Source organism: Oreochromis niloticus, linkage group LG18 (genome assembly GCF_001858045.2).
Source record: "Oreochromis niloticus isolate F11D_XX linkage group LG18, O_niloticus_UMD_NMBU, whole genome shotgun sequence".
Lineage (NCBI taxonomy): Eukaryota > Metazoa > Chordata > Actinopteri > Cichliformes > Cichlidae > Oreochromis > Oreochromis niloticus.
Window position 1 is genome coordinate 10,473,147 of NC_031982.2, and position 24,861 is coordinate 10,498,007.

Genomic DNA, 24,861 nt, shown 5'->3' on the forward strand with positions numbered 1-24,861 from the left:
AAATGATACCCCTCTTTCTCCTCCACTCTGGCGCCTTTAAGCGCCCATATGCCAGGCAGCGAGGAGGCTGGGAAAGCCCATAATTGATCAGTAAGTCTTGGCTGAAAAAGTGTGACCAAGGTCAGCCCCCCACGAAGCACGCAAGAGTGGCTTCAGATACAGATTTATTGCAAATTGAAATGGAAACTTTTAAGAAAGAAAGCACAAATAACATGTTACAGTTTCTGTTAAAAATGTTCTGTTTTGCATTAAGAAAGAACATTTCATTACATAATGATTTAACATTTTAAAACTGCTTAATATATATACACACATATATATATATATATATATGTTTACAAAATTAGACATTAAAATTAACTGTTAAAACATTTTTATAGCAGCAAGTGTTTTAATGATTGGGTTTGATTAATTAAATCTGTTAATTAATCAAAACATTATTACTGTACAGTACCCTTGTGATGTTAAATGGTGAAATGCAAACTTTTCTCTATCACACCCACATTTACGCCCAATTTTTAAAAAAAAATCAACTGATATTTTTTCTGCTTTTCTCTTCCACAGGAAGAAATTCAGTCAAAGCAACTAAAAAAGATAGAAATGCAACAGTGGAACGTTTTCTGCCTCAGAAATAGGAAAGTACCATTTACGCCCATAAACAGGCATTAAATCTCTCATGTTTTCTTTGAAAGTTTCTTTGAATTTGTACAGCTTTGAAGTTCTACCAGCAGCCAATGTAACTGAATGGTAGAAACAGCAGGAGGGCAGTGTATCCATGTGATAGAGCTGATCTTTTGTTCAGTGTCAGACTTTCAGATATTTCAAAGAGTTGGGCATAATGAAAAAACTCAAAACAATGGAAAGATTAATCTGACCATTCCCAGTGTCTAGTGTCCAGAGCAGTACTTGATTTTTTTTAAGCTACTAACGGTTGGCACTACAAGACAATACCAGCACCATGCCTGCACAGCAACCGGCAATTAATATTAGCTTAGCACCAAGTGTAGCAACAAGAGGGAATGCCTAGCCTCGAAGAGATTCTGTATTAATTAGAGAGCCTAGCTTTGCAAAGAGACAGGCTACCCAACAAAAAGTCCACCATGCGAGTCCATAGAGGGCAGATTTGAGTGAACTCAGGAAAAACCCATACATACATGTTTTGAGCTTCCTTACAGAAAGCCCAAGTGCAGCCCATAGCAGTTTTCACTTTTGGGCCTCCATAAGGGTCTGCTCTGGCAACACATAGCCCATAAAACCCCTGTAGCCCCAAAGGAAAACTGCAATGGCTGGATATTGTTGATATGGAATGGACTTCAGGAAAGTGGTGTAAAAATCTGCCAAATTAAATATGAGAAGCTGCCTGTCGTGGTGACCCCCTAAGAGTTTGTTGTTTTTTTGTTTGAGTGACATTCTGGTCCACTCTTCATTCCAGTTTGTTGCATGTGAGGTGGAAAATATCAACTCAATGAGCTATAATTATCTCATATCTCAGGATCTGATAGAGCACATGGAAGGCCCGGTTTGGCAGCCTACTTTGGGCCTCACACGAAATGTATGGTATATACCTGCACTGTCAGGTACAGTTAGGCCCCAGTGGGGCAGCCAATACTATGTGCAGAGAGGAACCAACAGTGTGGCCCATTACAGGCCTGCAGTGAGTAAGCCCACACTCTGCCCTACAGTTCGGGGCCCCGATGCGTCCTACATTTCATGCTGGTTCTCAGACACTGTGGCCCGTGTGACTGCCCACAGTAACCCCTCATGGGCCCCAAGGCAGCATGTTTGCTAAGGAAGCTGCTCCCCTCGTTTCCAGACTTGGTGCTAGGCTAAATTTAATGACACATTGAACATTTACCGAGAAAGCAAATAATGCCAAGATTTCCTTTAATGATCCTCTGGCTCAAGTTTCAGCAGTGAGATACGGCAGTACGGCTACGATAGAAGTACAGGGTGTTTGTCCATTTTGAGGAGGTGAATTAAACCATCATACAAGCTTTAGGGAAGCTTCAGATTTAGCCTGTGTTGAGTTTTGGTTGGCAGTCACACTGAGGTCAGAGATGCTGGATTTTAGGTCACTGGCATAGGTGACAGCAGAGGGTTGGGGGGGCCACTCGCTGCCTTCCTGCAGCTCCAGAGCCAGCTGCATATACAGCGCCCTTGGTGCTTTGTGTCTCCGACAGAACAACCAGGAGAGGACGGACGAAGCCCAGCGGTCATTGGCCACCTGAACATGTAAGGTGGAAAATAACTACTCAGTTAGCTATAATTACATCACATTTCTCAGATACTGAAATCTCAGGATCTGATTTTCTGCACACAAACACTGCAAAGTGAGCAACGCATTTGATTAAATCCAGGAAGAAAAGAAAATACGATAAGAATCTGAAATGCAAGAAAGTAACAGTTTACAGCTGTTCAGACGGTTCTTCAAAGCAGTCAGTCAATACCTTGTTCCACCGCATCCCTCACATGTCTTAATGGATGGTAACACCGAGACAAAGACTTCAACATAAAAGCCATAAAATTTAAGAGAAAAAAACTGACATTTCCTCACAGATTAAAGTGACAAATTTCTTGGAAGAAAAACAAAATTCATGAGAGACAAATTTCAGTTCTGAGACAGTATAATATGTATAATTTTGACCTCTTCACAGCACAGACAGAGAAAAGCACCCCAGAGGTATGAGGCCAGTGGTAACATCTTTGCAGTTTTGATTACTCTTGTAGTTCCTCAAGCCTGAAATCCATCACCTCACCTATTTTATGTTCTTCTGAACAGACACAGTTCATGGTGATGTTTTTAAAAGTCTACATGCTTATGAACTTTCTGGGCTCAAGTTAGAAAGTATTCTTAACTCAGATTGTACACTGCAGTCTGTGTTGTGATTAGATTTAGACTCTTGCTGTCTAAACAGTGATGTATTTCTCCAATGTATCATTTTCTGTCACTTTTTTGTGAATTTACGGCTTTAATCATGGATTAAAATTGTTGTTTTTGGCTGTTGATTTGAATATTACCAACACTCCCAGCCCCATATTTATTTATTTAAACCTACAATGGTCCCAATAAGACATTATAACCATTGGTGACTGAAAAAAAGAGCTTCAAGCTGATGGGTTCATAGAATGAGCTAGACTTGGTAATTCATGACCTGCTGAATAGTGTAAATGTTACCTTTTTGTTGGCTATGTAATCCGTATTATTGTTGTAAAATGAGAAAAGAAAGCAGGAGAATGAAGGTTAAGGATAACATGCTACTGTCTACACAGTGAAAGAACAGAAAGTGTAGTGAAAAGCTTCCCAACCTGCGGCGTGTGAGCAGAGGAGGACTCTGCGGGGCGACATGCCCTGTGATTGCCTCTGAAAACTAGCCTCCACAAGATGATGTCAAGGATCAAAATCTACGGAAGATTTCAGGAACTTGAGAATCAGCTGATTATGAAAATCAGAAAGTCGAAAACATCTTAAATGGAGAAAAAATGATTCACTGATTTCATTATTTAGCAGTGATGCACCATTGACACTGATTCAGTAAGAAAGAAAGCAAGAAATCACATGCAAAAAACCCCCAAACAAATTAATGCATGCAGATCACAGTTTGCAATTTTAAAAGGAGCTCAATCACAGCAAGCAGGCAGGGTGTAGTGTTTCTGAGCCGTACCTCCAACAAGAAAGAAGCAGCCGCATTCCCGATCATAATGATGACCAGAGTGACACGCCAGTCATGGGGAACACACACGATCTGGGGAGGCAGAAGAAGACGGAGAGCGGTGAGTGCGGCACCTCTGAGCCACTGCAGCATCTCAGATATTCACGCTTTCGCGCAGATGTTTCTCTTTTTCAGTCCCAACACGAGGCAACTTAAAGCCTGTGGTGTGAGAGCAACACGCGGAGAACATGAGAGCAACAAAGTTTACCTCCAGGAAGTTGTCGACAGCAGGGAAGGGATGCAGCATGATGAGGAGGAGAAAAGTGTACAGACCGATGCAGGTCAGCATGAACAGCCCTCGTGGAAGAAAAGTTACAATCTTTATCAATTTATATGTGGGATACGGGGAAATTTCAAAGTTGTGACTGTTTTTAAACTCCATTTCTGTCTTTTTAAAGCTTAAAAGTTTATTCGCGTTTCATTAAAATTTGAATTCACACGCATCGCTGACAAAACAGTCTTAGCCTTACAGTTCTTGTAGCTTGGCTGTCTGAAGGGTTTTCCCTTGGAAAAAACGATCGCCACAGCTAAATACTGGAAGGCAGAGATGTAGAAGAGGGACGTGTTCTCATAGTTCCTGATGTTTTTATGGTTTTGAGGGTCAGTTACGTTAACTCTGAGAGAGAAGATGGACCTGGAAACATTACAGGCGCTGCAGGAAAAGAGAAAAATGCAGAAAATGAGGACAAATGTCTCCTTTTACAAACTAAGAACGCAAGAATCAAACACGGTAAAGGCAAGTGAAAAGCAAAGTTTCAAACGTCTCTGGTCTTTTCTGTAACCAGCTGATATTAAACAGCACGCTGCCAACTTGAGCAGTAAATAAAGAGCTTCACATAACAACTGTTAGACAAATCGCTTTATGTTTAGTGTGTCTGAAAGAAAAATTGGGCAGATTTTTTCTTTTTAAGCACGTCTCATCACCACATTAATCATCCTAACAGACCACAGATATGTTAAAAAATAAATAAATCTACATTACTCACTCTGACTGAGGCGTCCATGTCTCGTACCAGCTCTGCTGTCGTACCAGGAGAAAAGCCAGGACCTGGAAGACCAGGCAGGTGAGGATCTGGGTCAGGACTGAGCAGAGCAGCTGGCCTGAGATCAGACTGGATGGCGGGCGACGCCACACCAGCTCCTTCCAGGCTGGGTTCAGACTCACTGACAGAGAGGATGTGGTCATTAGAGAGCTGTTATTTGAACGCTGACCGGAAAAAAAAAAATTTTTGGGTGCTCATCGCCACGCTGCTCACTTGTAAAGGCAATGGTGAGAATGATGATGAGGTCAATGAAGAGAAACTGGAAGTCTCCCAAGTTGCTGAGAACCTAAAATATCAAAAGATCACACAGCGACAAATTAATGGCTCTATAATCTCAGCTGACACTCGCTGACTTTAGAGCTAACCTACATTCCTGTGTCACACTGTGTCATTGTCATCCTTTTCCCAGCAGCGGCGCGTCACTTTGCTGTCACGTTCCTTTGTTTCACCTAAACTTCTTTTTAAAGACGCAACTTGTGGGAACCGTATCAAAGTTTGATATGGCATACATTCCTATTTGGGACCCTTCCCCCCATTTTATTCATGGTGTCTCAAATGACACAATGTTTTCCCAGCAGGTGACAAAGAGAAAAAATTTGGAAGGACAAATATCTATTCACCGAGTAGAGCAGGATGACACTGATGAACTGGATGATGCTGTAGAGAGCCATGAACTTAAACACGCAGAATGATGTTATGAGGGCAGCCCGCCCCTCCCTTTAGAAGGAAAGACAGGAGTTAGAGTTCAAATCAAAGCTGTTCTCAGCTGAAGATGCTCTCAGAGTGTGAATAAAGCAGTAAGATACATTTACTCCCTTACCTGATTAGGTTGGGGACGCAGGAGATGTTTGAGGTAGAGGAGGTGAAGGGTGACGCAACTGACGCCTCCAGCTCTGACAGAGAAATCCCGCTGTGAGCTCTCTTCAGTGCCTGAGAGGGAGAGAGGACTAAATTAATATAACTCACTTTGGTTTTGCAGTGTTACTCAAACCCAGAGGAAAAGAACTTCTACATCAATACATCAAATAGATAAATTCCTGTGTGTCAGTACATAAAATATTTAAGGACTGCTGTGGGCACCGAGGGAACAGAGAAAAAAAACACCAAAGTCAAAAGAAAACATGACAGCACGTAAAATGTAAAACCTACATAAATGCTTTTAAAGCATGTATACATGTGGTTTACCTTACACTTAGTCCAAGTATATGATATGCAGGTTGCTTTATACCACCTGTAGCCTCTTGTTCAGCTTTAAGAGGCCACAGTGTTTCAGTTTGTTTTGCAAAAAAGCATAAGAGACGATGAAAAATATCACTTTTTATTATAAAGCTGACTCATACTTACTCCACAGTCATTAGCACCATCACCACACATCCCAACGGTGTAACTGGAAGATAAATAAAACACGTGAAGACACACACAGGTGGCATGAAGCGGGTTAAACACAAAGCCACAAAACAGAGGAGCGACTCACTCCATGCTCTGCAGGACTTCCACCAGCTGAGTCTTCTGGTCTGGAGCCATGCGAGCGAACACGGTGGCTCTCAGCACAAGCTGCGGTGCCACCATGAGGGGAAAAGGAGAATTACACAGCTTTACACATGTTCAAAGCTGACGTGGACCAAATAACAGACACAGAGTACGTGGGTGTTTATGCCTGTACCTTCTGGACCAGCTGGGGAAAGTATTCGAGGATGACAGCGAAGGCCTTGCCGCTCACAGCAAAGTGATAACTTTGCTCCTGCTGAGAAACCTCCCCATCCCAGGTCCCTTCATCCAGCTCGATCTCTAAAATCTGAAGGAGTAAAGATGAGCCAGTCATACCATGGTACTATTTTATGTGGAGAATAAAATATCAGATTTAAGCCAAACAAACCTTTTTGCCTTTTTTTTTTTTTAATCTAAAGTGATTGATGCAACTGAACGACTGAAAAATGTATAAATGCACAAAACGAGCTCTGCACTGACAAATGTTTCAGTTCTTACATTCTATATGAACTCAAAGGCACAAATACTGTAAAAGTAAAGAGATGCCTCAACATGTAAACCTACTGCAAACAGCAGAGTGGTTGAACAGGATTTGGAACAGTATTTAAAAACCAGCCGTAACAAGAGAAGGTAAATCATCTGTCCAGGCATGTGTTGTTTTCCTTGAATTACAGTACCATGAAAGTGTCTCGAGACACACGTCAGTGTTTTTAATGGTTGCTTCCAAGGAGCCAGACCTTCCTGTAATATTTGTATCTTGAGGCACTTTGTTACCAACAGCCTGTCACAAAAACACATCATTTGTTCCCATTTTCTTTGTTCAATCTATGAAAAATGCCAACGAAAACACAGTTTGACAGGCGTAAAATTGTATTTCTACACCAACCAAAAATCATTCCCAAAGAGCTAATAGCTGAAAACTTGTAATGTCTCAGAATGGTGTGCAATGTGTCCTTAAAACAGGGGTGTCAACATAAGGCCCGGGGGCCAGAATCAGCCCAGTGAAGCCTCCATACTGGCCCTCTGTTACAGAAATGTGTTTTTACTACAGTGGATACAAAGTTTTAAAAAATATCCGTGAATAAAGAAAAACTTAAAACTTAACTTATATTAAAATATCTAAAATATCTGTGTTTACACTGACAGTGGTTTTACAGATCTAGACCACATAAGATGGGCTGAATGTGGCTCACAATATTGAATGAGTTTGATATTCCTGTCTTAAAAGATTTAAGGAAAGAGAAGAAGAAATAGCAGACTATTTAAAAAAAAAAAAAACTATCTATGGCGGATGAACAGTATCTGAAAGTCATCTCTGAGCAAAGAGCTGACACAGAATCTGAGAGATAAACATGGCCATTCAGTTGATCCGTCTACTGTTCACTGAAGCCTCATCAGAAATGGTCTCAGTGGAAGGGTGACTGTCAAGAAGTCATTCTTACAGAGGGAAACAAAGAGAAAAGGCTGAGGTATGAAAATTACATGAGAACTGGACTGAAAATCAGCGTCAACATCTGTGATGAAGAGATTATTCGAACTTTAATGAAGCAGAGAAAGGAACAAAAGGCAGCCAACATCCAAAGAAGAGCTCTGGAACATACTTCAAGAAGTCTGGAGAACTACAAGGGCTGGCTCAAACCTTCTTCCCAGTACTGTCCACTAACCGGGGATTACTGGGTGGTTCTTACCTCGTTGTCCTTAACAGCCTGAGCTTGGTTTTCAGTGTAATGCCACGTGATACTCGCAGGCTGGAAGTCTTTGGGAGGCACAGCGTCTGCTATTATGACCTTCTCGTGTGGACGGACCATTCCACAGTCTCGAGCCACCGATATGGCCGTCAACATATTGTCGCCTATCAGAAGATACGGAGGAGAGGAGGGAAATGAGAGGCACAAACGTTTGAATTTGCGTCACAAATAAAACACAAATTCACTGAGCTGGGTTACCCGTGACCATCAATGTGCGTATGTTGGCTCGCTGTAATTCACATAAAACACCAGCAGTCTCTGGTTTGATTTTGTTCTGCATGATGATCAGACCGAGGAACTCCATGTTGGTCTCTATTACGTCCCTATGAGACAAAAATCATAGACTTCTATAAATTGTGCTGCCATTTTTTAAGGAATCCACAAAAAGTCACATTTAGAGAAAAACAGATTTCAGGAAGAATCTGGGACACACAGTGACTTCTGACTTTTAGACATCATAAATCTGAGGTTATCGCTCCATTAAAGCAGTTTAAGAGCTCAGCTCACTTATATAACATTCTTCCTGTTAAACTGTCTTTGAGTTTAGTTAATGATTCCCTACTTTTATCACATTGACCGCGAACACCCGGAAACAAACACTAATATGCTGCTGTTCAGCGAGCAGGTCTTTGAGCATAGAGTCACCTAATAAATCACTCATATTGCAGTCACCTCGGATTTTAATTCAAACCGTTTTGGCGGCACGACATTGTGGCAGGATGACAAAACTGCTAGTCATTTCAAATACTTCTACTATAAAAGTTCACAAACAAGCCTTCCTCCTCATGTTTCACTTAACAAGGACATTTACTGCCCTGCCTAAGAAGACTTTCAGCTAAGTTACTCTAGGAGCAGCTTTGAGCTTCTATAAGCTTCATCAGCAAGACGAGAAACCACGTTACAAGCATTTCTTTTTAGGGTGGGAGTATCCACATGTACTGTGGACAGTATTATCTGAGGATACGGGCGTACAGTACCTGCTGAGGCTCTGGACTTTGTGCCAGGAGAGTTTGGACTCTAGCTGACGATGTGCCAGGGCAATAACCCTGAAGCCCTGCCTGGTGTAGTCCTCCAGAGTCTCTGTGAACGTCTGTGGGACTAAACAGAAGGTTGTTGGTGTGGCCTTATTATATAACATCAGACAAGATAAAAAATGATTTTGTGAGACAGGGAGGACATATTTTATTCATTTGCAGCAAAGTCAAATTAAAGGGAGGAAATAACCATCCCATGTCTGACTTGTGTGCTGTCTGCAGAGGCTGGCCACGACCTCCGGTGCCCCTTTTAAGAAGGCGTCCATGTGTTTTACCCCCAGCCTCCTGACCACCACGCTCATCCTCTGCAGCGCCGAGGAGAAGGGGAACTGACGCACGATGCCGATCTCACAGGCCTGAGGAGCAAAAGTCACATGTTTGAACTGAAAAAAAAATTGTTCTGTATCTAAAAATGTGTTGATTTTTTCTCTTCATAACAAGTGATTCAAAGAGTAGTTTGACAGCTGCTTCCAGGCTTCATGCTAGGCTGTAATTTTCAGCTAGCTACGTCATATTTACAAGATTTAACACTCAGTAACAAAGTGAATACAAAAACATCGATGTTTTCATGAAAGGGCAACTTACAGATAATTCAGAAAGCTCCTGAAAAAGGAAAAAACAAATGTGTCATATTAGGAGTGGAAAATCTGGCATTTATTTATAGTCATCAATGAACATACGGAGGTCACGGTACCATGCTCTGAGTTAGTGGATTGCTCTGATGGGATTCAGGGGCGATGTGCTTTGGAGGGCGTACAACTGTGGGCATTATGGGATTGTGGAGGGCGGTTTCTTCCTCGGTGGGTTCTTCTAGGATCTAAAACAAAAACATCACCTTTCTGCCTTGCATCACAGAGTCAAGGCTGCCGTAAAAAAAGGTATTTTTTTCCTGGAGCTTGGAGCTGGAGAGTTCACTTACAGGCTATCAGTAACTATCCACGCTAAACACTCCAAATCTCTGCTTACCCAGCCTGTAGCGCTGAACATCTTGAGGTCCAAAGGGTCTCCAGAGAGCTCGCCTTCTATTTTGGTCAGTGAGTGGCAGGTTGCCATGCAGGCCACGAATGTAGTGTTCACAAGACTGTCTTTAGCAGCCTCAGACTCAGGTGAACAAAAGCTGCAACGAAGAGAGAAGGTCTGACTCAATGACTCGATTCTTTGTAGGTGCGAAAGAAGCAAATCGTGACTCTATATGACTCTGTGTGAAAACAACACAAAAACATAATTTCTGTGACATTTCCAAATCTGTTAATAGAAGCCGATGGCAACTCCTGATAGTAAAGGTCTATATTTCTCTGTCCACTGTTTCATAGAGGCAAAGTTAAAGACTGTACATAAAAGATGGAACTATTGGTTCACAGGCTACTAATGTAAGCATGGACGTTGTTTGTTTGGTTTTCTGAAATCAGAAGAAATTAGCATCAAGTGGATTCAACTGAGAAACAGTCCTCAGGATGTTTACTGTAGCAACACGTTAGCCACACCCTAAAGCATACGCTGCTTTACTCTAAAGAAACATTTTTTTAAAAACAGACCTTTTATATATTTAACAAGATTTAAAATAATTGACTTTGCCCATAACTCATCAAGAAAGGATTTAGCAAGGTCAAAATCAAAAGTGAGTAGGACGGTCGTTTTCTCAGACTTTTACGATCAGATACGCCCTCTGCTTGCCATCTACTATGTACAGTCTATGACCAAAGAAGACACGATTACTTTTCCTTCAGATCTGTCAGGACAAAAATTAATAAAGAAATTGTTAGTAGATAGCAGTAAAATACAGATGCATTCTTTGTTATTCAATAAAACAACAAGCCGCTCAATGAAGTATTTTAAAGCTACGATGCAGTAATGCAATACCTTTTTGTATGTGCTGTTATTTTGAGAGAACTTTACAGATACTAGACAGGAAAGCTGGATGGAGTGGGGGGAGCACTATGCAGGAAATGGCTGAGGGGGAAGTTGAACTAAGGCACCTGCAGTTGCCTTTGGCATATTTGCTACCTGCACAAAGAGGTAAGCTATAGCAGTTCCTATTTGTTTTTACTTTCTAGTTATATTTGGAGATCTGATCTTAATATGCACATGAATGGCAATAAACAGGGGTGCACATAAGTGGTCCGCAGGTAGCTGCAAAAGGTTGCAGGAGGTGAGCTGGCTTCAAACAAATGATGAACGCACAGAAATGTGGTGCAGAATATGCCGTGAAAATCCCACTCTAGCGGACAAAAACAGTGCCTTTTATACGTACGCAAACACGCGTTGCAACTTCTTATCTGGTGTGCGTCTTTTATTTTGACAGCGAATGCGCACCTGCGGACTACTTATGTGCACCCCTGGCAATAAATCCAAAGTTGCCACTTCCTACCTGCCATCCTCAGCCCTGTGAATGCCCCACAGGTCCAAACCGTCCTCAGTCAGAGTACCAGTCTGAGGGAAAACAAAAACTGCACATTAATACGAAGCTACCAACTCAGGCCTCGTACATCTCATCAGAAGAGCAGGAAATCAATCTGAACAGTCCATAATTCCAGACAGTGGAACAGAACAATTTAAGGCTAAGCAGCTTCCTCAAAGGACAAAACAAGGACAAAGATGTAACCCAGCATATCCGTGTGGCAGCGTTTGGGTGTTTAGTACATAATCTTTCTACCAACTGAGGTCAGTGTTAAAAATAAATAAATAAAACCAACAACAACAAACCTTAGATCCTTTACAACCAAACAAACTATGAATAAAGTCTGTGTTTCGTTATTTTCAGAACTGATGAATTTGTTCCTTCTTTTAATTAATTATACAATCTAGAAAATGTTGGAAAAAGCCTGGGAAAAACGGACTTCACTGAATAATGAATCAAATTTATCAACTTTGAATGCTTTTCTCAAACTAACAACACCCTGTTTCTCATTGTGCTCACTGGGTGCTTGTGATAACAAAAGGAAAGCTTCATGTCAAGCACAGCCTGCTTAGATACGTCTAAGTCCTTATAAACTTGTACAGCATCACTCTTTTGAGCGCACAAAGCTCGATGTTATGAACAAACAGCATATTTGCACGACCACAGCTCTGCCTCGAGACATTTACGGTCATTAAATCATGCAGTCACTCTCAAAAAAGAGCTTGTGCTTGAACTGGAAGTGGGTTTGAATGTGTTGCATACCAATTTTCATGCATTTTGTCTGAGGACTGGAATCTGAGCTACTTCAGATCCTCAGCTTCTACATTTTCTCACTCACCTTGTCAAAGCAAACCACGTTAAGCTGACCGCACATGTTGATCCTCTGCGGACTGATGCAGAAGATGCCGATGCGCTTCAGACGCCGCTGTGCGTAAACGATGCCGGCCGTCATGGCGGCCGGTAAGGCCGGGGGCACGGTAATGGTCACGATGTCCAGAGATTCAATAATGATGGTTTTAGCTGGGACCTGGACAGAACCATCAGCAAATGTGATTTAGCTCACTGAAGACCCTCGTATGTCTCTTAGAGAGCAGTAATACCTTGTTCATGATGCTGAGGACGATGGTATAGATGAAGCCGATCCCCGCTACCCCAACAAGACACAACAGGAACAGGTATGCGTCGTGGTACAGCTTGAAGTCAGTGGGTTTAGGGTAAAGAATAGAACGCACAAGTTGGCCTTTCTCTGTGCTAAAGCCTGCGGAGACACACGAGTAATACCCTCTGAATATTTTCTTTCTTTTGATGGTGCCCAGTCTAAAGCAGAAGCTAAACCACCACAGTGGGCACAAGGTGTTACTGATCCCAGTCAGTCTCTCTCCAGTTTACCTGTTCTCACCACAACAGCTTTCACCAGTTCTCCGGCGTAGAAGCGGGTCTGGATGACGTGGGTCCCACAGTAGAGGGTGTGTTTTTTGTGCTCATCCATATTGTAGCTCCTGGCTCCTTCCTCGCCAGCACTGGGCAGACTGGTCTTGGTGACTGGCACACTCTCTCCTAAAGAAGTTTTTTTTTTTAATCAAAAGAAAATATCAAAAAGATCAGATGCTGAAATGAAGACCAGAACATCAGAATGTCTTTTACTGAAATTTACTTTACTGAATTACTGAAAATATTCATTCAATTCAATTCATCTGCTTTTTGAATGCTGCACATTTTTGCATATTTTCTTTTTGCAACATTCATTCTGCTGAACTGCAACTATTTATATAGCTATACTTTGTTAAGACGTATTAATGGTACACATATTGTGATGCCCTGGTAGCACTGCTTTTAGCACCTGAGAGGTGGGAGTGACAGGAGTATATAAAGCCAGCTTTTGCCAACTCCCCCCCCACACACACTCTCTCTCTGGTGCAGCTGGATCTTTAACGATCTAACACAGACCTGCAGGAAGGGAAAAAACAAAAAAGGTGCCAAAAAGCAATGCTACCAGGCCATCACAATATGAGGACAGCATCCAGCTTTTAACATAGAGTCATGTGAAAAACAAGGTTTGCTTTCCACCTTGTCTGGTGCATATCAGCACAGACAGCTCAAACAAACTGTCAAGCACGGCGGTGGAGGTGTGATGATTTGGGTTTGTTTTACAGCCACACGACCTGGGACCCTGCAGTTATTGAGTCGACCATAAACTCGTCTGTATACAAAGTGATAAGTCAAATGTGATGTCATCTGTCTAACAGCTAGTCATTAAACAGGACAATGATCCAAACACAGCATCAAATATGCATCAAGATGGCTTAAAAAGAAAAGAATTGGGGTGTTGCAACGGCCCAGTCAAAGTCCAGACCTCAACCTGATTGAAATGCTGCAGCAGGACTTTAACAGGAGAACTGTGCATATGTCACTGCCCAAAAACTAAAAAAAACCTGAAACAACACTATAAAAAAAGTGGCCCAAAATCTCCCCATAACGATGTAAGACACTGATAAAGTCATACAGAAAGCCATTACCATAAGTTATTGCTGCCAAAAGTGGTTCTACAGGCTAATGAATCATAGTGTATACTTAGTTTTTCAAAGGACCGTTTACAGTCATGTGAAAAACATTTTTCACATGACTGTACTTAATTACATGGGATAATTACTTGTGAAAAATAGTCATAAGACAAAACCGACACCTAGCAATACAACAAGGCAGACAAAAATAAAAGGAACAGATGTCAAATATAAAAGTTCTAAGATGTACAAAATGTTATTATCAGATGATAGGCAAACAGATGAAAATGACTTTTAAAATGAGAACACTAGAGATGCAGAAAATAAATCATCTCAGAGCTCACATCATTCCCATTCACATATAGGCAGGCTCCAGCATCCACCTGGCTTCAAGTCACCTCGCTGGACAGTTTTGGAAAATGTGAAGAAGAAAGGAGTTTGGGACTTTGAGTTTCACAGTTTTTCCAGTGAATTAATAAAAACTTTGTGTTTTCTAATTACAGGGCAGCCTGTGCAATGATGTCCCTGATGGAGACAATTATGGGGGCTGTGGGATTAAATATCGAGGGTCATTTTTTACCCCACCAAAGAAATTTGCTCAGTAATCAAAAGTTTACATGCATTTTGATGAGCAGACTACCATATCATAAGGCAGGGCTGGTTACAGGTAGACAGACAGATAAAAGCGACCATCTTCACTCCCTTGTCTGTTGTAGAGTTGGATGAGGCGGGGACGGGATACTGAGCCGGGGCAGAGTGAATGATATTAATGTAACTGCTGGTTATGGCTTGGCTAGGTGCAAAAAAACAATTCGAAGGTGCAACCATGAATCGTAGCACTAATTAAAGACTGACTGGACGATGCTTTTAGTTTACTCACTGGTTGGGGTGGAAAAAGTCCAGTTTCAAAGTGTATCAGCGTGTTTTCCTTTAGTCGGTAAACAATAATGTGCGAATGTTAGAAGATGCTTGCCTTGGATCCAGGTACATCTGGGTCCATGTTTTCAGGACGAGCTTCTACATTCTAATGTGACTACTGCAAAGCTCCGCCCACATGCTCTTCAAAACCTTCTGTTTGTGAATGCCAGCCAATCAGAGGAAAATTATCTTAAACTGAGAGGATCTAAGTGTGAGGTGCCTTAACAGCTTTCTAACTGAGAGCAAAAGGTCAGAGAAGGACATGATGTCCAAATCTATGGATTCATTAAAGGCAAGCAGATGAACTTTGTAGAAGTTAGAGCCTGCTGAACTTGTTTTAAAGGGCCAGTGATAATACAGTAAGGTCATGTATGACAATGTGGGCAAAAGAAAAAAAGGAATGATGATGTAATAGCTCATCAGGTTATTCCCTGTAAAATGACAAACGTGACCTAAGTTCTTCTGAACTGTGGACGGGCAAAGAACGCCTCGCCGTGGCATAAGCTAATCAGTCATTCAGCTAGACGAGCTAAAAATCAAAGCCAGCTTAATCTTTAATATATTGTGGCAGTGACGGAAGTACCGGCCGCCTCTCACGAACAGTCATAATGTGTAAAGAGATAAGTGACGAGAGATAACCGCTGATTCCTGGAAGAACTGCAGTAACTTTTCAAGGACTTTTCTCCACGGCGAGCGCGGTGAAGAGCAGTCAGCCGTCTCACCTGTCAGCATGCTCTCGTTCACAATGCAGGTTCCACGGAAGAGCACGGCGTCGCACGGCATTATCATCCCATTCGCTGGAATGACGATGACATCGCCGGGCACGAGCTCCGTTGACATGGCCTGTTCAATATCTGTGGTCAAGATCATGAAAGAAGACTTTGGATACACACTGTCTCTGTAGCCAGTCACAAGGCAAAGCAGCTATTAGCTTCGTGTCATGATCAGAGATGAAAACATGCCTTTATTCCCTCTGCACACAGAAACACGAACCACGCTGTGGGCTGCCACCATGTCGTGCAGCATGACATATTGCTGAAAGGAGAAGAAAAAGATCTTGAAAGGCACCAGAACACAACTACGTTGAAAACGGGTGACCGAGAGAAGAGCTTTCTCAGGTCTGACTCACCTTTTTAATGGTGTACAGTGAGGTAGCGATAGAAATGATGGACATAAAAACGATGGCCGAGGCATAATAATAATAATCTTCAAAGCTCCAGAGAATAATGCTGAAGAGCTGGAAGATGTAAAAAGGGTTCAAGACCTGAAAAAAACATGCAAACAGAGGGAATTAGAAGAAGTGATAGATGTGCTGTAAGAAAATATGTTACGCAAGAGCTTGAAACTCACCTCCTTTACCAGAAGCTTTAAGAGAGAGGGCACTCTCACTGCAATCTCATTCTCCCCAAAAAATAGCCTCCTGATAAAGAAGAATCAAACCAATTTGTCCATCATGAAAAATCCATCTGCTGCTTCTTTCATTTTATTTAATGAGCAAATAACTTAAGAAAACAGCCTGTAAGAACGTCCAGCGTGTACCTGTAGTCCTGTAATGTTTTCGAAAGCCCAGAGCTGTGCTCAGAGTGAAGGCTTGCACAGCTCACATTCACATCCTCCAGGCCTCTAGAAAATGAATAAAAATTCATGTCAACTGCAGCTGAGCAGAGCAACACATACACCGACTGGGCATAACATTATGAGCACTGACAGGTGAAGTGAATAACACTGATTATCTCTTCATCCTGGCAGCTGTTAGTGTGTGGGATGTATTAAGAAGCAAGTGAACATTTTGTCCTCAAAGTTGATGTGTTAGAAGCTGGAAAATCCGGCAAGTGTGAAGATTTGAGTCTGATGAGGGCCAAATTGTGATGGGTGGACAACTGAGCATCTCCAAAGCTGCAGCTCTTGTGGGGTGTGCACGGTCTGCAGGGGTCACTGCTTTATGCATGCAGGATGTGCAGGAGAAACAAGTCTGATCCACTGAGGCCCCACCTCCTAACTTACATGACCTAAAGGATCCGTTGCTTTGTCGGGGCTGTTTTGGCAGCAAAAGGGGGACCAACACAATATTAGGCAGGTGGTCTTAAGGTTATGCCTTATTGGTGGATATCTGATCACGCCCATCACAATTACTACTCTGTTACACCTCCTCACGCTTCTATACTTTCAAAGCATTGCAAGGGAATTCAATCGTTTTTTTTTCCTTTTCTTAATTTGGGGAAAAAGTAAACGAATTCAAATAATTTAACTGAATTTGTAATAAAGCTGTAATACATCAAATATTCTGAACATAAGGCTACAGGACACATACTCAGTGGGTCGCTTACTTGTATAATTCAAAGTTCTGTATCACATCATTCCAGTAGTATCGAGTGCTGTGGTGGACGAAATAGTGAACCTGAGAGGGGGAGAGGGGAGAAACCACACACTTAAATTCTGTAAAACAGATTTGTTCAAAATGTGTTAGTCAGAAAACTATCAAATGGTAACACACAGCTTCCTACTAAAGTACCTGAACCAGCTGCCTGCGAGAAAACTGTCCGTAGTAGTCTTCGTGTACAGCGCTGACACCAAGGTCTCCGTCTCCATTTGGAAGCTGGTTTTCAGGCTGGGAAGCCAAACTGTCAAAGGGCTTCTTCCCAGGAGCCAACATCACATGCACTTTGGCTCGAAACCACTGTCTGAACTCATCCTAAGATAACAAAACAAAGCAGCACAGGTTTTCTGTTCGTGAGGCTACACCGAATTTATCAGACTCAGTATGGAACAGCATGTGTGCCAAAGAAATAAAATGCTACAGCACATACCGTTGTCCTGAGTAGCACTGTGTGGGCATCCTTCAGTGTGGTGTGTGTACAGGTGCTCTTCACACCCCACTCAGGTAACCAGTAGAGGAGCAGCAGCAGGAGACCACCGGAGCAAACAGCACCTACGCCCACCAGGATCATCTTCCACAGACAGGGCCTGTAACCCGACACCTCCTGCACAGGTACGCTAACATGTTAGCACGGCTGTGTAGCTGTTTCTTGTCTGTAAAACATCTGGTAATATGCTGGATTCGAGCACACAAGTGATGGACTTATTTCAGCCACACATTAAAAGAAAATTGATTCTTTAGCAAGTATTTCCCAAGAGGTCGCCAAAGCAGGTGGATGGTGTGCACTGGAATGCATCAAAAACAGCATCCTTCTTGTGATCCACCCTTTTACCTGTGATTGGGACCGGCACAAGGAGCTCACTAGCTTGTGACCCCCCTGAAGCTGGTCTCTCCCCTCAGTCTCAAACCAGGGATATAAAATGGACAGACAAAACCTGCATGATTTCATCTAACTGCAACTGAATCTGAAATCACAAATATTCAGTGTGTAATACTAAATACTAAGAGAATTGGAAAAAAAATATTAGCGACTTTCTCTTAATCTGGAGTCTAACACCGATTTATACTTTATATGTTAATGCACAATGTTCAGGTGGGAATCAACAGACAGTGTTGGGGAGTAACGGAATACATGTACCGCCGTTACGTATTCAGAATACAAAATATGAGTAACTGTATTCCGTTACAGTTACCGTTTAAAAAGGTGGTATTCAGAATACAGTTACTTTGTTGAAATAAATGGATTACACGGCGGTACTTTCCTGTTTCATATTGTCGCGGGTCAGGATTGTTTGGGTTTGTTTGACAGCTATGTTCTGTTGTTCCAGGCGGCAGCGTTCCGGTTGCCATGGTTACAGGGTGACGCGCTCTCTCTCTGCGTGTTTCCTGGGTGAGAGAGCGCTTTTTTGTTGTTGTTGTTGTGCTAAGCTAAAAGGCAGAATGCTACAGGCATAGCTCTAAAGCATGTAGCCTGATGGGCAGTGTAGTCCGTGCTGCAGGGAGAATGGACTACCATACCCGTTATGTGTCTGTGAGCGAGGGAGGGAGAGAAAGGAAAAGTCCGAGCTGTCACGGAGCAAAAACGGGAGCTGGAAGCATGTAAATATAATAATAACCACTGCAGCCAAGAAGAGTGCCTGACGAGCCCAGTTGTAAGTAAGCTATTAAGACTCAACTGTACACTGTGTTCGTGTTTTCCTCCGGAAAAAATAAGTTCCGTTGGAGCAGCCTTTCAACGCCTCTCTCTGTCTCCCGCAAGCAAAGTTGACCCAGACAACAAAGTAAAGCTAGTTTTCGGCTACCAGCCCGACACGGAACCCACCGTATTAGCCAGAGGTCCCTTTACTACGTTTCGGAGCCGCGGACCTTCAGTAACAGTAATAAATCACAGCAATAGGACATTCATGTAGTTGTAAACAGCATGATAATATATTAAGTATTCCAAAGTATTCAGAATACGTTACTCTCATTGAGTAACGTAACGGAATACGTTACAGAATACATTTTGGGGCATGTATTCAGTATTCTGTAGTGGAATACATTTTAAAAGTAACCTTCCCAACACTGTCAACAGACAACCCACAATACAATATTACTGTGATGTATAACCTGCTGAGTATTGCAGTGACGTATGTTGTTCAACTACAAATTATGTCCTTAAAGTTAAACTTTGTCAGTATCTGTTTTATCACAATATGATAAAGTCATCTTACGTCAGTTATTCTTTGGCTGCAAAATGAGATGGTCAAGCGTACCAACACTGTCATTAAAACCTGCCACAGTCAGTCTGCTATCAGTCTCTGAATGAATGGTAATTATGTGCAATCTGTTTTTGATAACACAGCAATTAACTGTGACAAATCACTGAAAAAAATAATCACAGATCTGTTGCCGTCTACATAAAAAGAAATTCATTTATCAGAGTTCAAGTTCGTAGGTTTTCCATCGTATTTTAATTCATTTAACAAAAAAAAAGTATTTGGTGTCTCTACATTGATACAATATCACAACACAGACATTTAGCTATGCAGTATCACCCCTTTAAAGGGATTCAAGTGTTTTCTTTTTTTCCTTATTTTTTTGGGGTACAGCACCAGAATGACTGCAGGTGTCCAGAAGGTGCGGTACTTCAGCATCTGGCTAGGTCCACGGAAGACGAGCGAGAATAAAATCAGTAATGTTTTTTTAAATGGCAGGTCATTTCAAATACATCAGCAAACACACAAACTGTTTGTGTGCAGTTTATCTGCTAGCTAAAGGTCCAGCTGCTGTTTTTCACAGGGAGAGAAAAGAAAGAGAGCTAACTTCACTCAGAGATGGAGAAAGATAAGAAAGACAGGAGATGAAGAAGACAGGTTATATTTAAAGGTAAGGACAGCTCAGAGGTGTTTGATAAACTGGAAATTCAAAGGTTACGTGTAAGTCCTGTTTATAAAATCAGACATCGGGTCTGTACATGTGACATTATGGTTTTGTTTTTTTTTTCATATTGTGAAACCTGCTGAAAAAACAAACTGTAGTAGACTAACTGTGTTATTTAAAGGATACATGAAAATCCTCTGCAAGTTAGTGCAGGATAAACAGGTCTGTTTGCTGCACTGTGATGAGTTAAAGTAAAGAACAGTGTGTGACCGGTGTACAGTGGCTAAGGTTTCATGGTCAGAGTTAGGTTACATGTGTCTAATATAAAGACAGCATAAACTGTGTATTGTATCGAGGATGGAAATCAGCCAGGAGAACTCATGAGACATCTGGTTGAATTAAGTTGCGTATTTTGAATTCATTGTGGTTGTGGTTGAATTCATGTTCAGATTCGAACTGACTACAATTAGAATTAAAAAATGTAACTGAAATAAAGCTCGTATTCTTAGCTACTAATATTTTATTATTATATTTATGTAATAATAAATAAAATATGCATTATAATATATACATATATAAGTTGCTTGCTGTCTAATGTTTGCAAAGAGCTGTTGTTGTGCCCTGCTGTGATGTCAGTATAATGCAATTGTTTTTGCATCATGTTCTTGTTCCCTCATGCAAAAAAAAAGGTAATGCCCAAATTTCCAGATAGGGCCTGTAAACCCAGCAGAAAGAAAAATTAAACAAACATGCCTTTTTCTTTCTACCTGCCCGATGTGAAGATAACTGAAGAGCCTTTGTAATAAGTAACAGCATAATTGCAACTTTAAAACAGTAATCACCTTGCATTACGTTACTGTGTTACCAAAAAACATGTTACTTTGTAGTGAGTTACAACTCAGTATATTGGATTAAAGCAATGGACTTCAAATAATACGGCCTGCTTAGTGGTTCAGACCATCCAAGATGTTTCTGATCCAGTTTTGGAAACTGACATTCAAATATTTATTGGTCTGTTACTGCACGCCAGTTAGCCATGGCCATGCGTCTTCCCCATGTAGTTTATGGCTTCCTAGTGTTAGGTGATAACTTAGCACTCCACCCACATGTCTAAATATGGTAACTTCTGGATCTAGTAAACCAACGTGCCAACAGTAACACAGTTGAGGCTTTAACACGCCAAGTCCACAAACCATTGGCTGATGTCCATCTGTAGTAAACACAACCTGTTTCCTTTAAAAAAAACAACAACAAAAAAAACACTTGTACCCATCTGACTGAAACTTACTCTTCTTTTACACAATACTTACACACACTGGTGCATTTTCATGCCAAAAGTAGATGATATGAGAAAACCAAAAAGTGAAATAACTGAAACGATACTCACCATCTCATCCTCCAGGCCTGGGCTGATGAGCTTCACCTCGTTCACCTTCATTTTCTCAGAAGTGCCAAAACTACGAAGAAATGCAAAAAATTATAATTTTTCCCCACTGTATACCCCGCAGGTGTGTCATCACTCGGGGAAGCTCTTCAGCTATCAAGGATCTCTTCGACTCTGTGTAGTCGATAAAGGTCCTTCAATCGCGGTCAAGGGCATAAAATGACTTAGTTTTATAGTCTCTCAAGAGATAACAACCTAAACTAATAATGAAGTCAGGCTTTTATTTATTTATTTGTTTTTTCCTATTTGGCTTTTCATCATTGGAGATGAAAACAAAGTTAGATACAAGTCAAACAACATCATGACAAGGACAAAAATCTTATCCGTCAGATAACCGATGAGGTATCTGTGTGGAAGAAAGATTTGTCATCGAACCCGCCTGAACTGAAAAATGCTCCCTACCAACGTATTCCAAGCCTCTTGTGATTCTTCTGCAAGCATCTACTTTCATTAAGTCCTGATAGTTCATTCTTAATGTTGCCGATTTTCAAGTTTGCCGGAACAGTATTGTTAATGCACTCAACATGACTCGAAGCACTTTTTACACTTGCTTTATTTATCTATCAAATCAACAATCAGGAATGTACTAAAAACAGACATTAGTGTATAATCTGCACATCATAATCAACTCACTCTGCATGGCCCCAGTTCAAACACATCTGTTAATTACTTATAATAAATGTAAGAATAGTATTGAGCAACAATCAGTGCACGATAGGCCGCAATATACACAGAAACCTTCGCACCATTGTTAAGTTCAAAATAGTCACAGCTGCAGTAATGTGTGCGTCATTCACCTGACCCGGCCCATCCAAGAGCTCCGTGTCTGTAATTTAGCACATTTAGCACTCCTTGAAACTATGATTTAAAAGTTTAACATTAAAATTCTTTTTTTTATTCGTGGAAAAATGTTACTTTTAAATGGAATGTTAAATGGAAAACAAACAGACCTCAGCTTTACCATGACAGAAATCAAAATAACATGCACGTCTTTGATCTGATCAGGTGCATCTCAAAAAGTCCCAATATCTTTGGAAAAGCTCAAAGTTTTCTATCAGTTATTTAAGAAAGCGAAATTGTTACATATTCTAGACTCACTATACAGAAACTGCAAAGATTTCATTTGGGGTTTGAGTGAATTGTTATTTAAACAGAATAAATACCGTGTACCTCTTGGTCTAATTCAGTACACGCAACCACAATCATGGGGAAGCCGGCTGACTTCACAGTTGCCCAGATGATCATCATCGACATCCTCCACGAGCAGGGTAAACCACAGGAGGTCACAGCTCAAAGGGCTGGCTGTTCTCAGAGCATGGTATAGAAGCATATCAACGGAAAGCTGACTGGAAGGGAAAAGGCACATGCACCTTCTGCCTTGGGAGGACTGTGAAGGAAAGTCGATTCAAGAACTTGGGAGAGCTTCAAGAGGAGTGAACTGAGACTGGTGTCTGCATCTACAGCCACCAGGTACAGAGGTCCTCAGAAAAGGAAGGACAACTGAGTCCTAATAGTAAGCCACTCCTGAACCAGGGACATCAGAAGTGTCTTACCTGAGCTAACGAGAAAGAGAACTGCTCAGTGGTCCAAAGTCCTCTTTTAAAACAGTAAATTTTGCATTTCATTTGGACATAAGGTACCTAGAGTCTGGATGAAGAGCGGAGAGGCAAGGAGCCCAAGGTGTTTGTAATCCAGTGTAAAGTTTCTGCAGTCTGTGATCTGCTGGTGTCAGTGATGGTTGATCCAATTTATTTCCATCAGATTCAAAGTTAACACAGCCATCTACCATTAGATTTTAGAGCACTTCATGCTTCCATCTGCTGACAAGCTCTATGGAGAAGCAGATTTCCTTCTCCACAGTCCCAAAAATCCTACCAAATGGTTTACTGCATTTTTCTGAGCTTGACTGGCCAGCAAACTCACCTGATTCAAACACCACAGAGAATCTATAGAAGAAGATGAGACAACTTCCGACCAAAAACAAGGGGAGCTGGAGGCCACTATCAAAGCAACCTGGGCTTCAGTAACACCTCAGCTGTGCAACAGACTGAACTCACAGATGCACTAATTCATGGTAAAGGAGCCCAAACCAAGTACTGAGTGCATAAATGAAGATGATTAGGGATGAGATTGGTCTCTTCCAGGTTTGATAAGGATAGAAATCATAAACTACACCCTTCATAGTTATCGAATCTGATATGAGACAATATCTTTTAGATTAAGTTGTTAATTCCTCCAGTAGAGTTCACAGACAACCAGCACTGACGTCCATTAAAGCAGTTCTGTCCAAAAACCAAGAGGCTTTATCGTGGCTTTCCCTTTTACTTTCCCTTTATCTGTATATAAAACCACTTTATCACCATTAAAAATTCACTAAAAGTGAACACACGGTGCTTCTCTGTGCCAGGAAAACTTGTAGGGGCAGATATGAAATAAATAAAACTGAAACACTGCTGCACTCTGCAAGAATCTGACACTCCATGTAAGCAATGGCTTCCCAACAGCTTTAACTTGAATATATTGGAGTGGCCAAATCAAATCAAAGCCAGTCCAGAATGTGTAGCAGGGACTTGGCCGAGCTGTTCAAGTACACATGTGCAACATGACAGCCTAAACCCATCTGGACACACAGTCCACACAGATCCAGGTGTGTGACTGCTCTAAAAAGGTGTCTCCACTACATGTCAGCCCCGCTTGAACCATATTTAACAAATCCGAAAACCAAAGCAATAAACGCGCTGCTTTAAATGCGATGTTTGAGTGTAAGAGCAGAAAAAAACCCCCTCAGATTTCCACGGTTTTAATCACAGCCTATAGCTCAGTCTGATCAGTGGACGCAAAGCACTTTCCAGTCATACTAACTTTCACCAACATGGATCAAAGTCGTCAAAAAGTTTCGCAAGCTGCCACTAAACTGAAATTTGACGCATGTTTTGCTCAAAACGTCCAAAAACGTTACAATCATCGTGTAAACAAGCGTGGATTCATGCGAGCTGCCGACTTACCGATGCCTCCTCTCTCTCTGCTGGATCAGATCAGACCCTGCATGGTTGAGCTGCTGCATGAAAGTTTGCTTGGATGCCCTCTGCAGCCCGCAAACACTGCGGATCATGCAGCGGGTGTCTGGAGAAACGCGCGGTGGACACAGCAGGAGATCCACGCTGCGAGGCGACCCGGACCGTCCCAAACCGGTCCATTTACAAGGAAGTGGGGAAAACAGGATGTGAGGTCACTAAAGGACACCGCTTTTGGGCCGAATTTCTGCAAGTTGCAACGAATCGTGTGCAAGACTGACTCGCGTGAGAGTGCGGTATTCAGACTCGTTATTCGTGGCTTGA

General features: G+C 41.7%; 1 protein-coding gene across 4 annotated transcripts; it reads right to left on the minus strand.

Moving 5' to 3' along the window:
• Window positions 1-147: 147 nt before the first annotated feature.
• LOC100701967 (probable cation-transporting ATPase 13A3) lies at window positions 148-24,828 on the minus strand. Of its 4 annotated transcripts, none has more exons than XM_005476006.3 (33): window positions 24,529-24,828; window positions 21,467-21,536; window positions 17,648-17,821; window positions 17,353-17,532; window positions 17,168-17,238; window positions 16,380-16,463; window positions 16,191-16,260; window positions 15,970-16,104; window positions 15,803-15,875; window positions 15,563-15,694; window positions 12,811-12,978; window positions 12,522-12,679; window positions 12,260-12,448; window positions 11,392-11,453; window positions 9,990-10,140; window positions 9,718-9,840; window positions 9,609-9,626; window positions 9,229-9,379; window positions 8,967-9,087; window positions 8,188-8,312; window positions 7,930-8,093; window positions 6,417-6,548; window positions 6,228-6,307; window positions 6,098-6,140; window positions 5,574-5,683; window positions 5,374-5,470; window positions 4,967-5,039; window positions 4,697-4,874; window positions 4,181-4,362; window positions 3,919-4,007; window positions 3,663-3,743; window positions 3,307-3,402; window positions 148-2,224 (listed from the first exon to the last, which is right to left on the minus strand). In XM_005476006.3, the coding sequence occupies exons 1-33, from the start codon at window positions 24,633-24,635 to the stop codon at window positions 1,985-1,987; spliced, it is 3,927 nt and encodes a 1,308-aa protein (XP_005476063.1). In that variant the 5' UTR covers window positions 24,636-24,828; the 3' UTR covers window positions 148-1,984. The 4 variants fall into 4 exon arrangements, 3 of the variants coding, with proteins under 3 accessions (XP_005476063.1, XP_013124692.1, XP_013124694.1); XR_002057132.2 differs by having other exon boundaries at window positions 2,120-2,224; window positions 3,307-3,433; XM_013269238.2 differs by lacking the exon at window positions 3,307-3,402.
• Window positions 24,829-24,861: the final 33 nt, after the last annotated feature.

Bases quoted from the DNA above. Each gene is read 5' to 3' on its own strand.
- LOC100701967 (XM_005476006.3), bottom strand. From the start codon at position 24,635: ATGATCCGCAGTGTTTGCGGGCTGCAGAGGGCATCCAAGCAAACTTTC. The intron at 17,533-17,647 runs GTATGTGCTGTA...TTGTTATCTTAG, and splicing joins CAGTGCTACTCAGGACAACG to GATGAGTTCAGACAGTGGTT. The intron at 12,449-12,521 runs GTATTACTGCTC...GGTTCTGTCCAG, and splicing joins TCCTCAGCATCATGAACAAG to GTCCCAGCTAAAACCATCAT.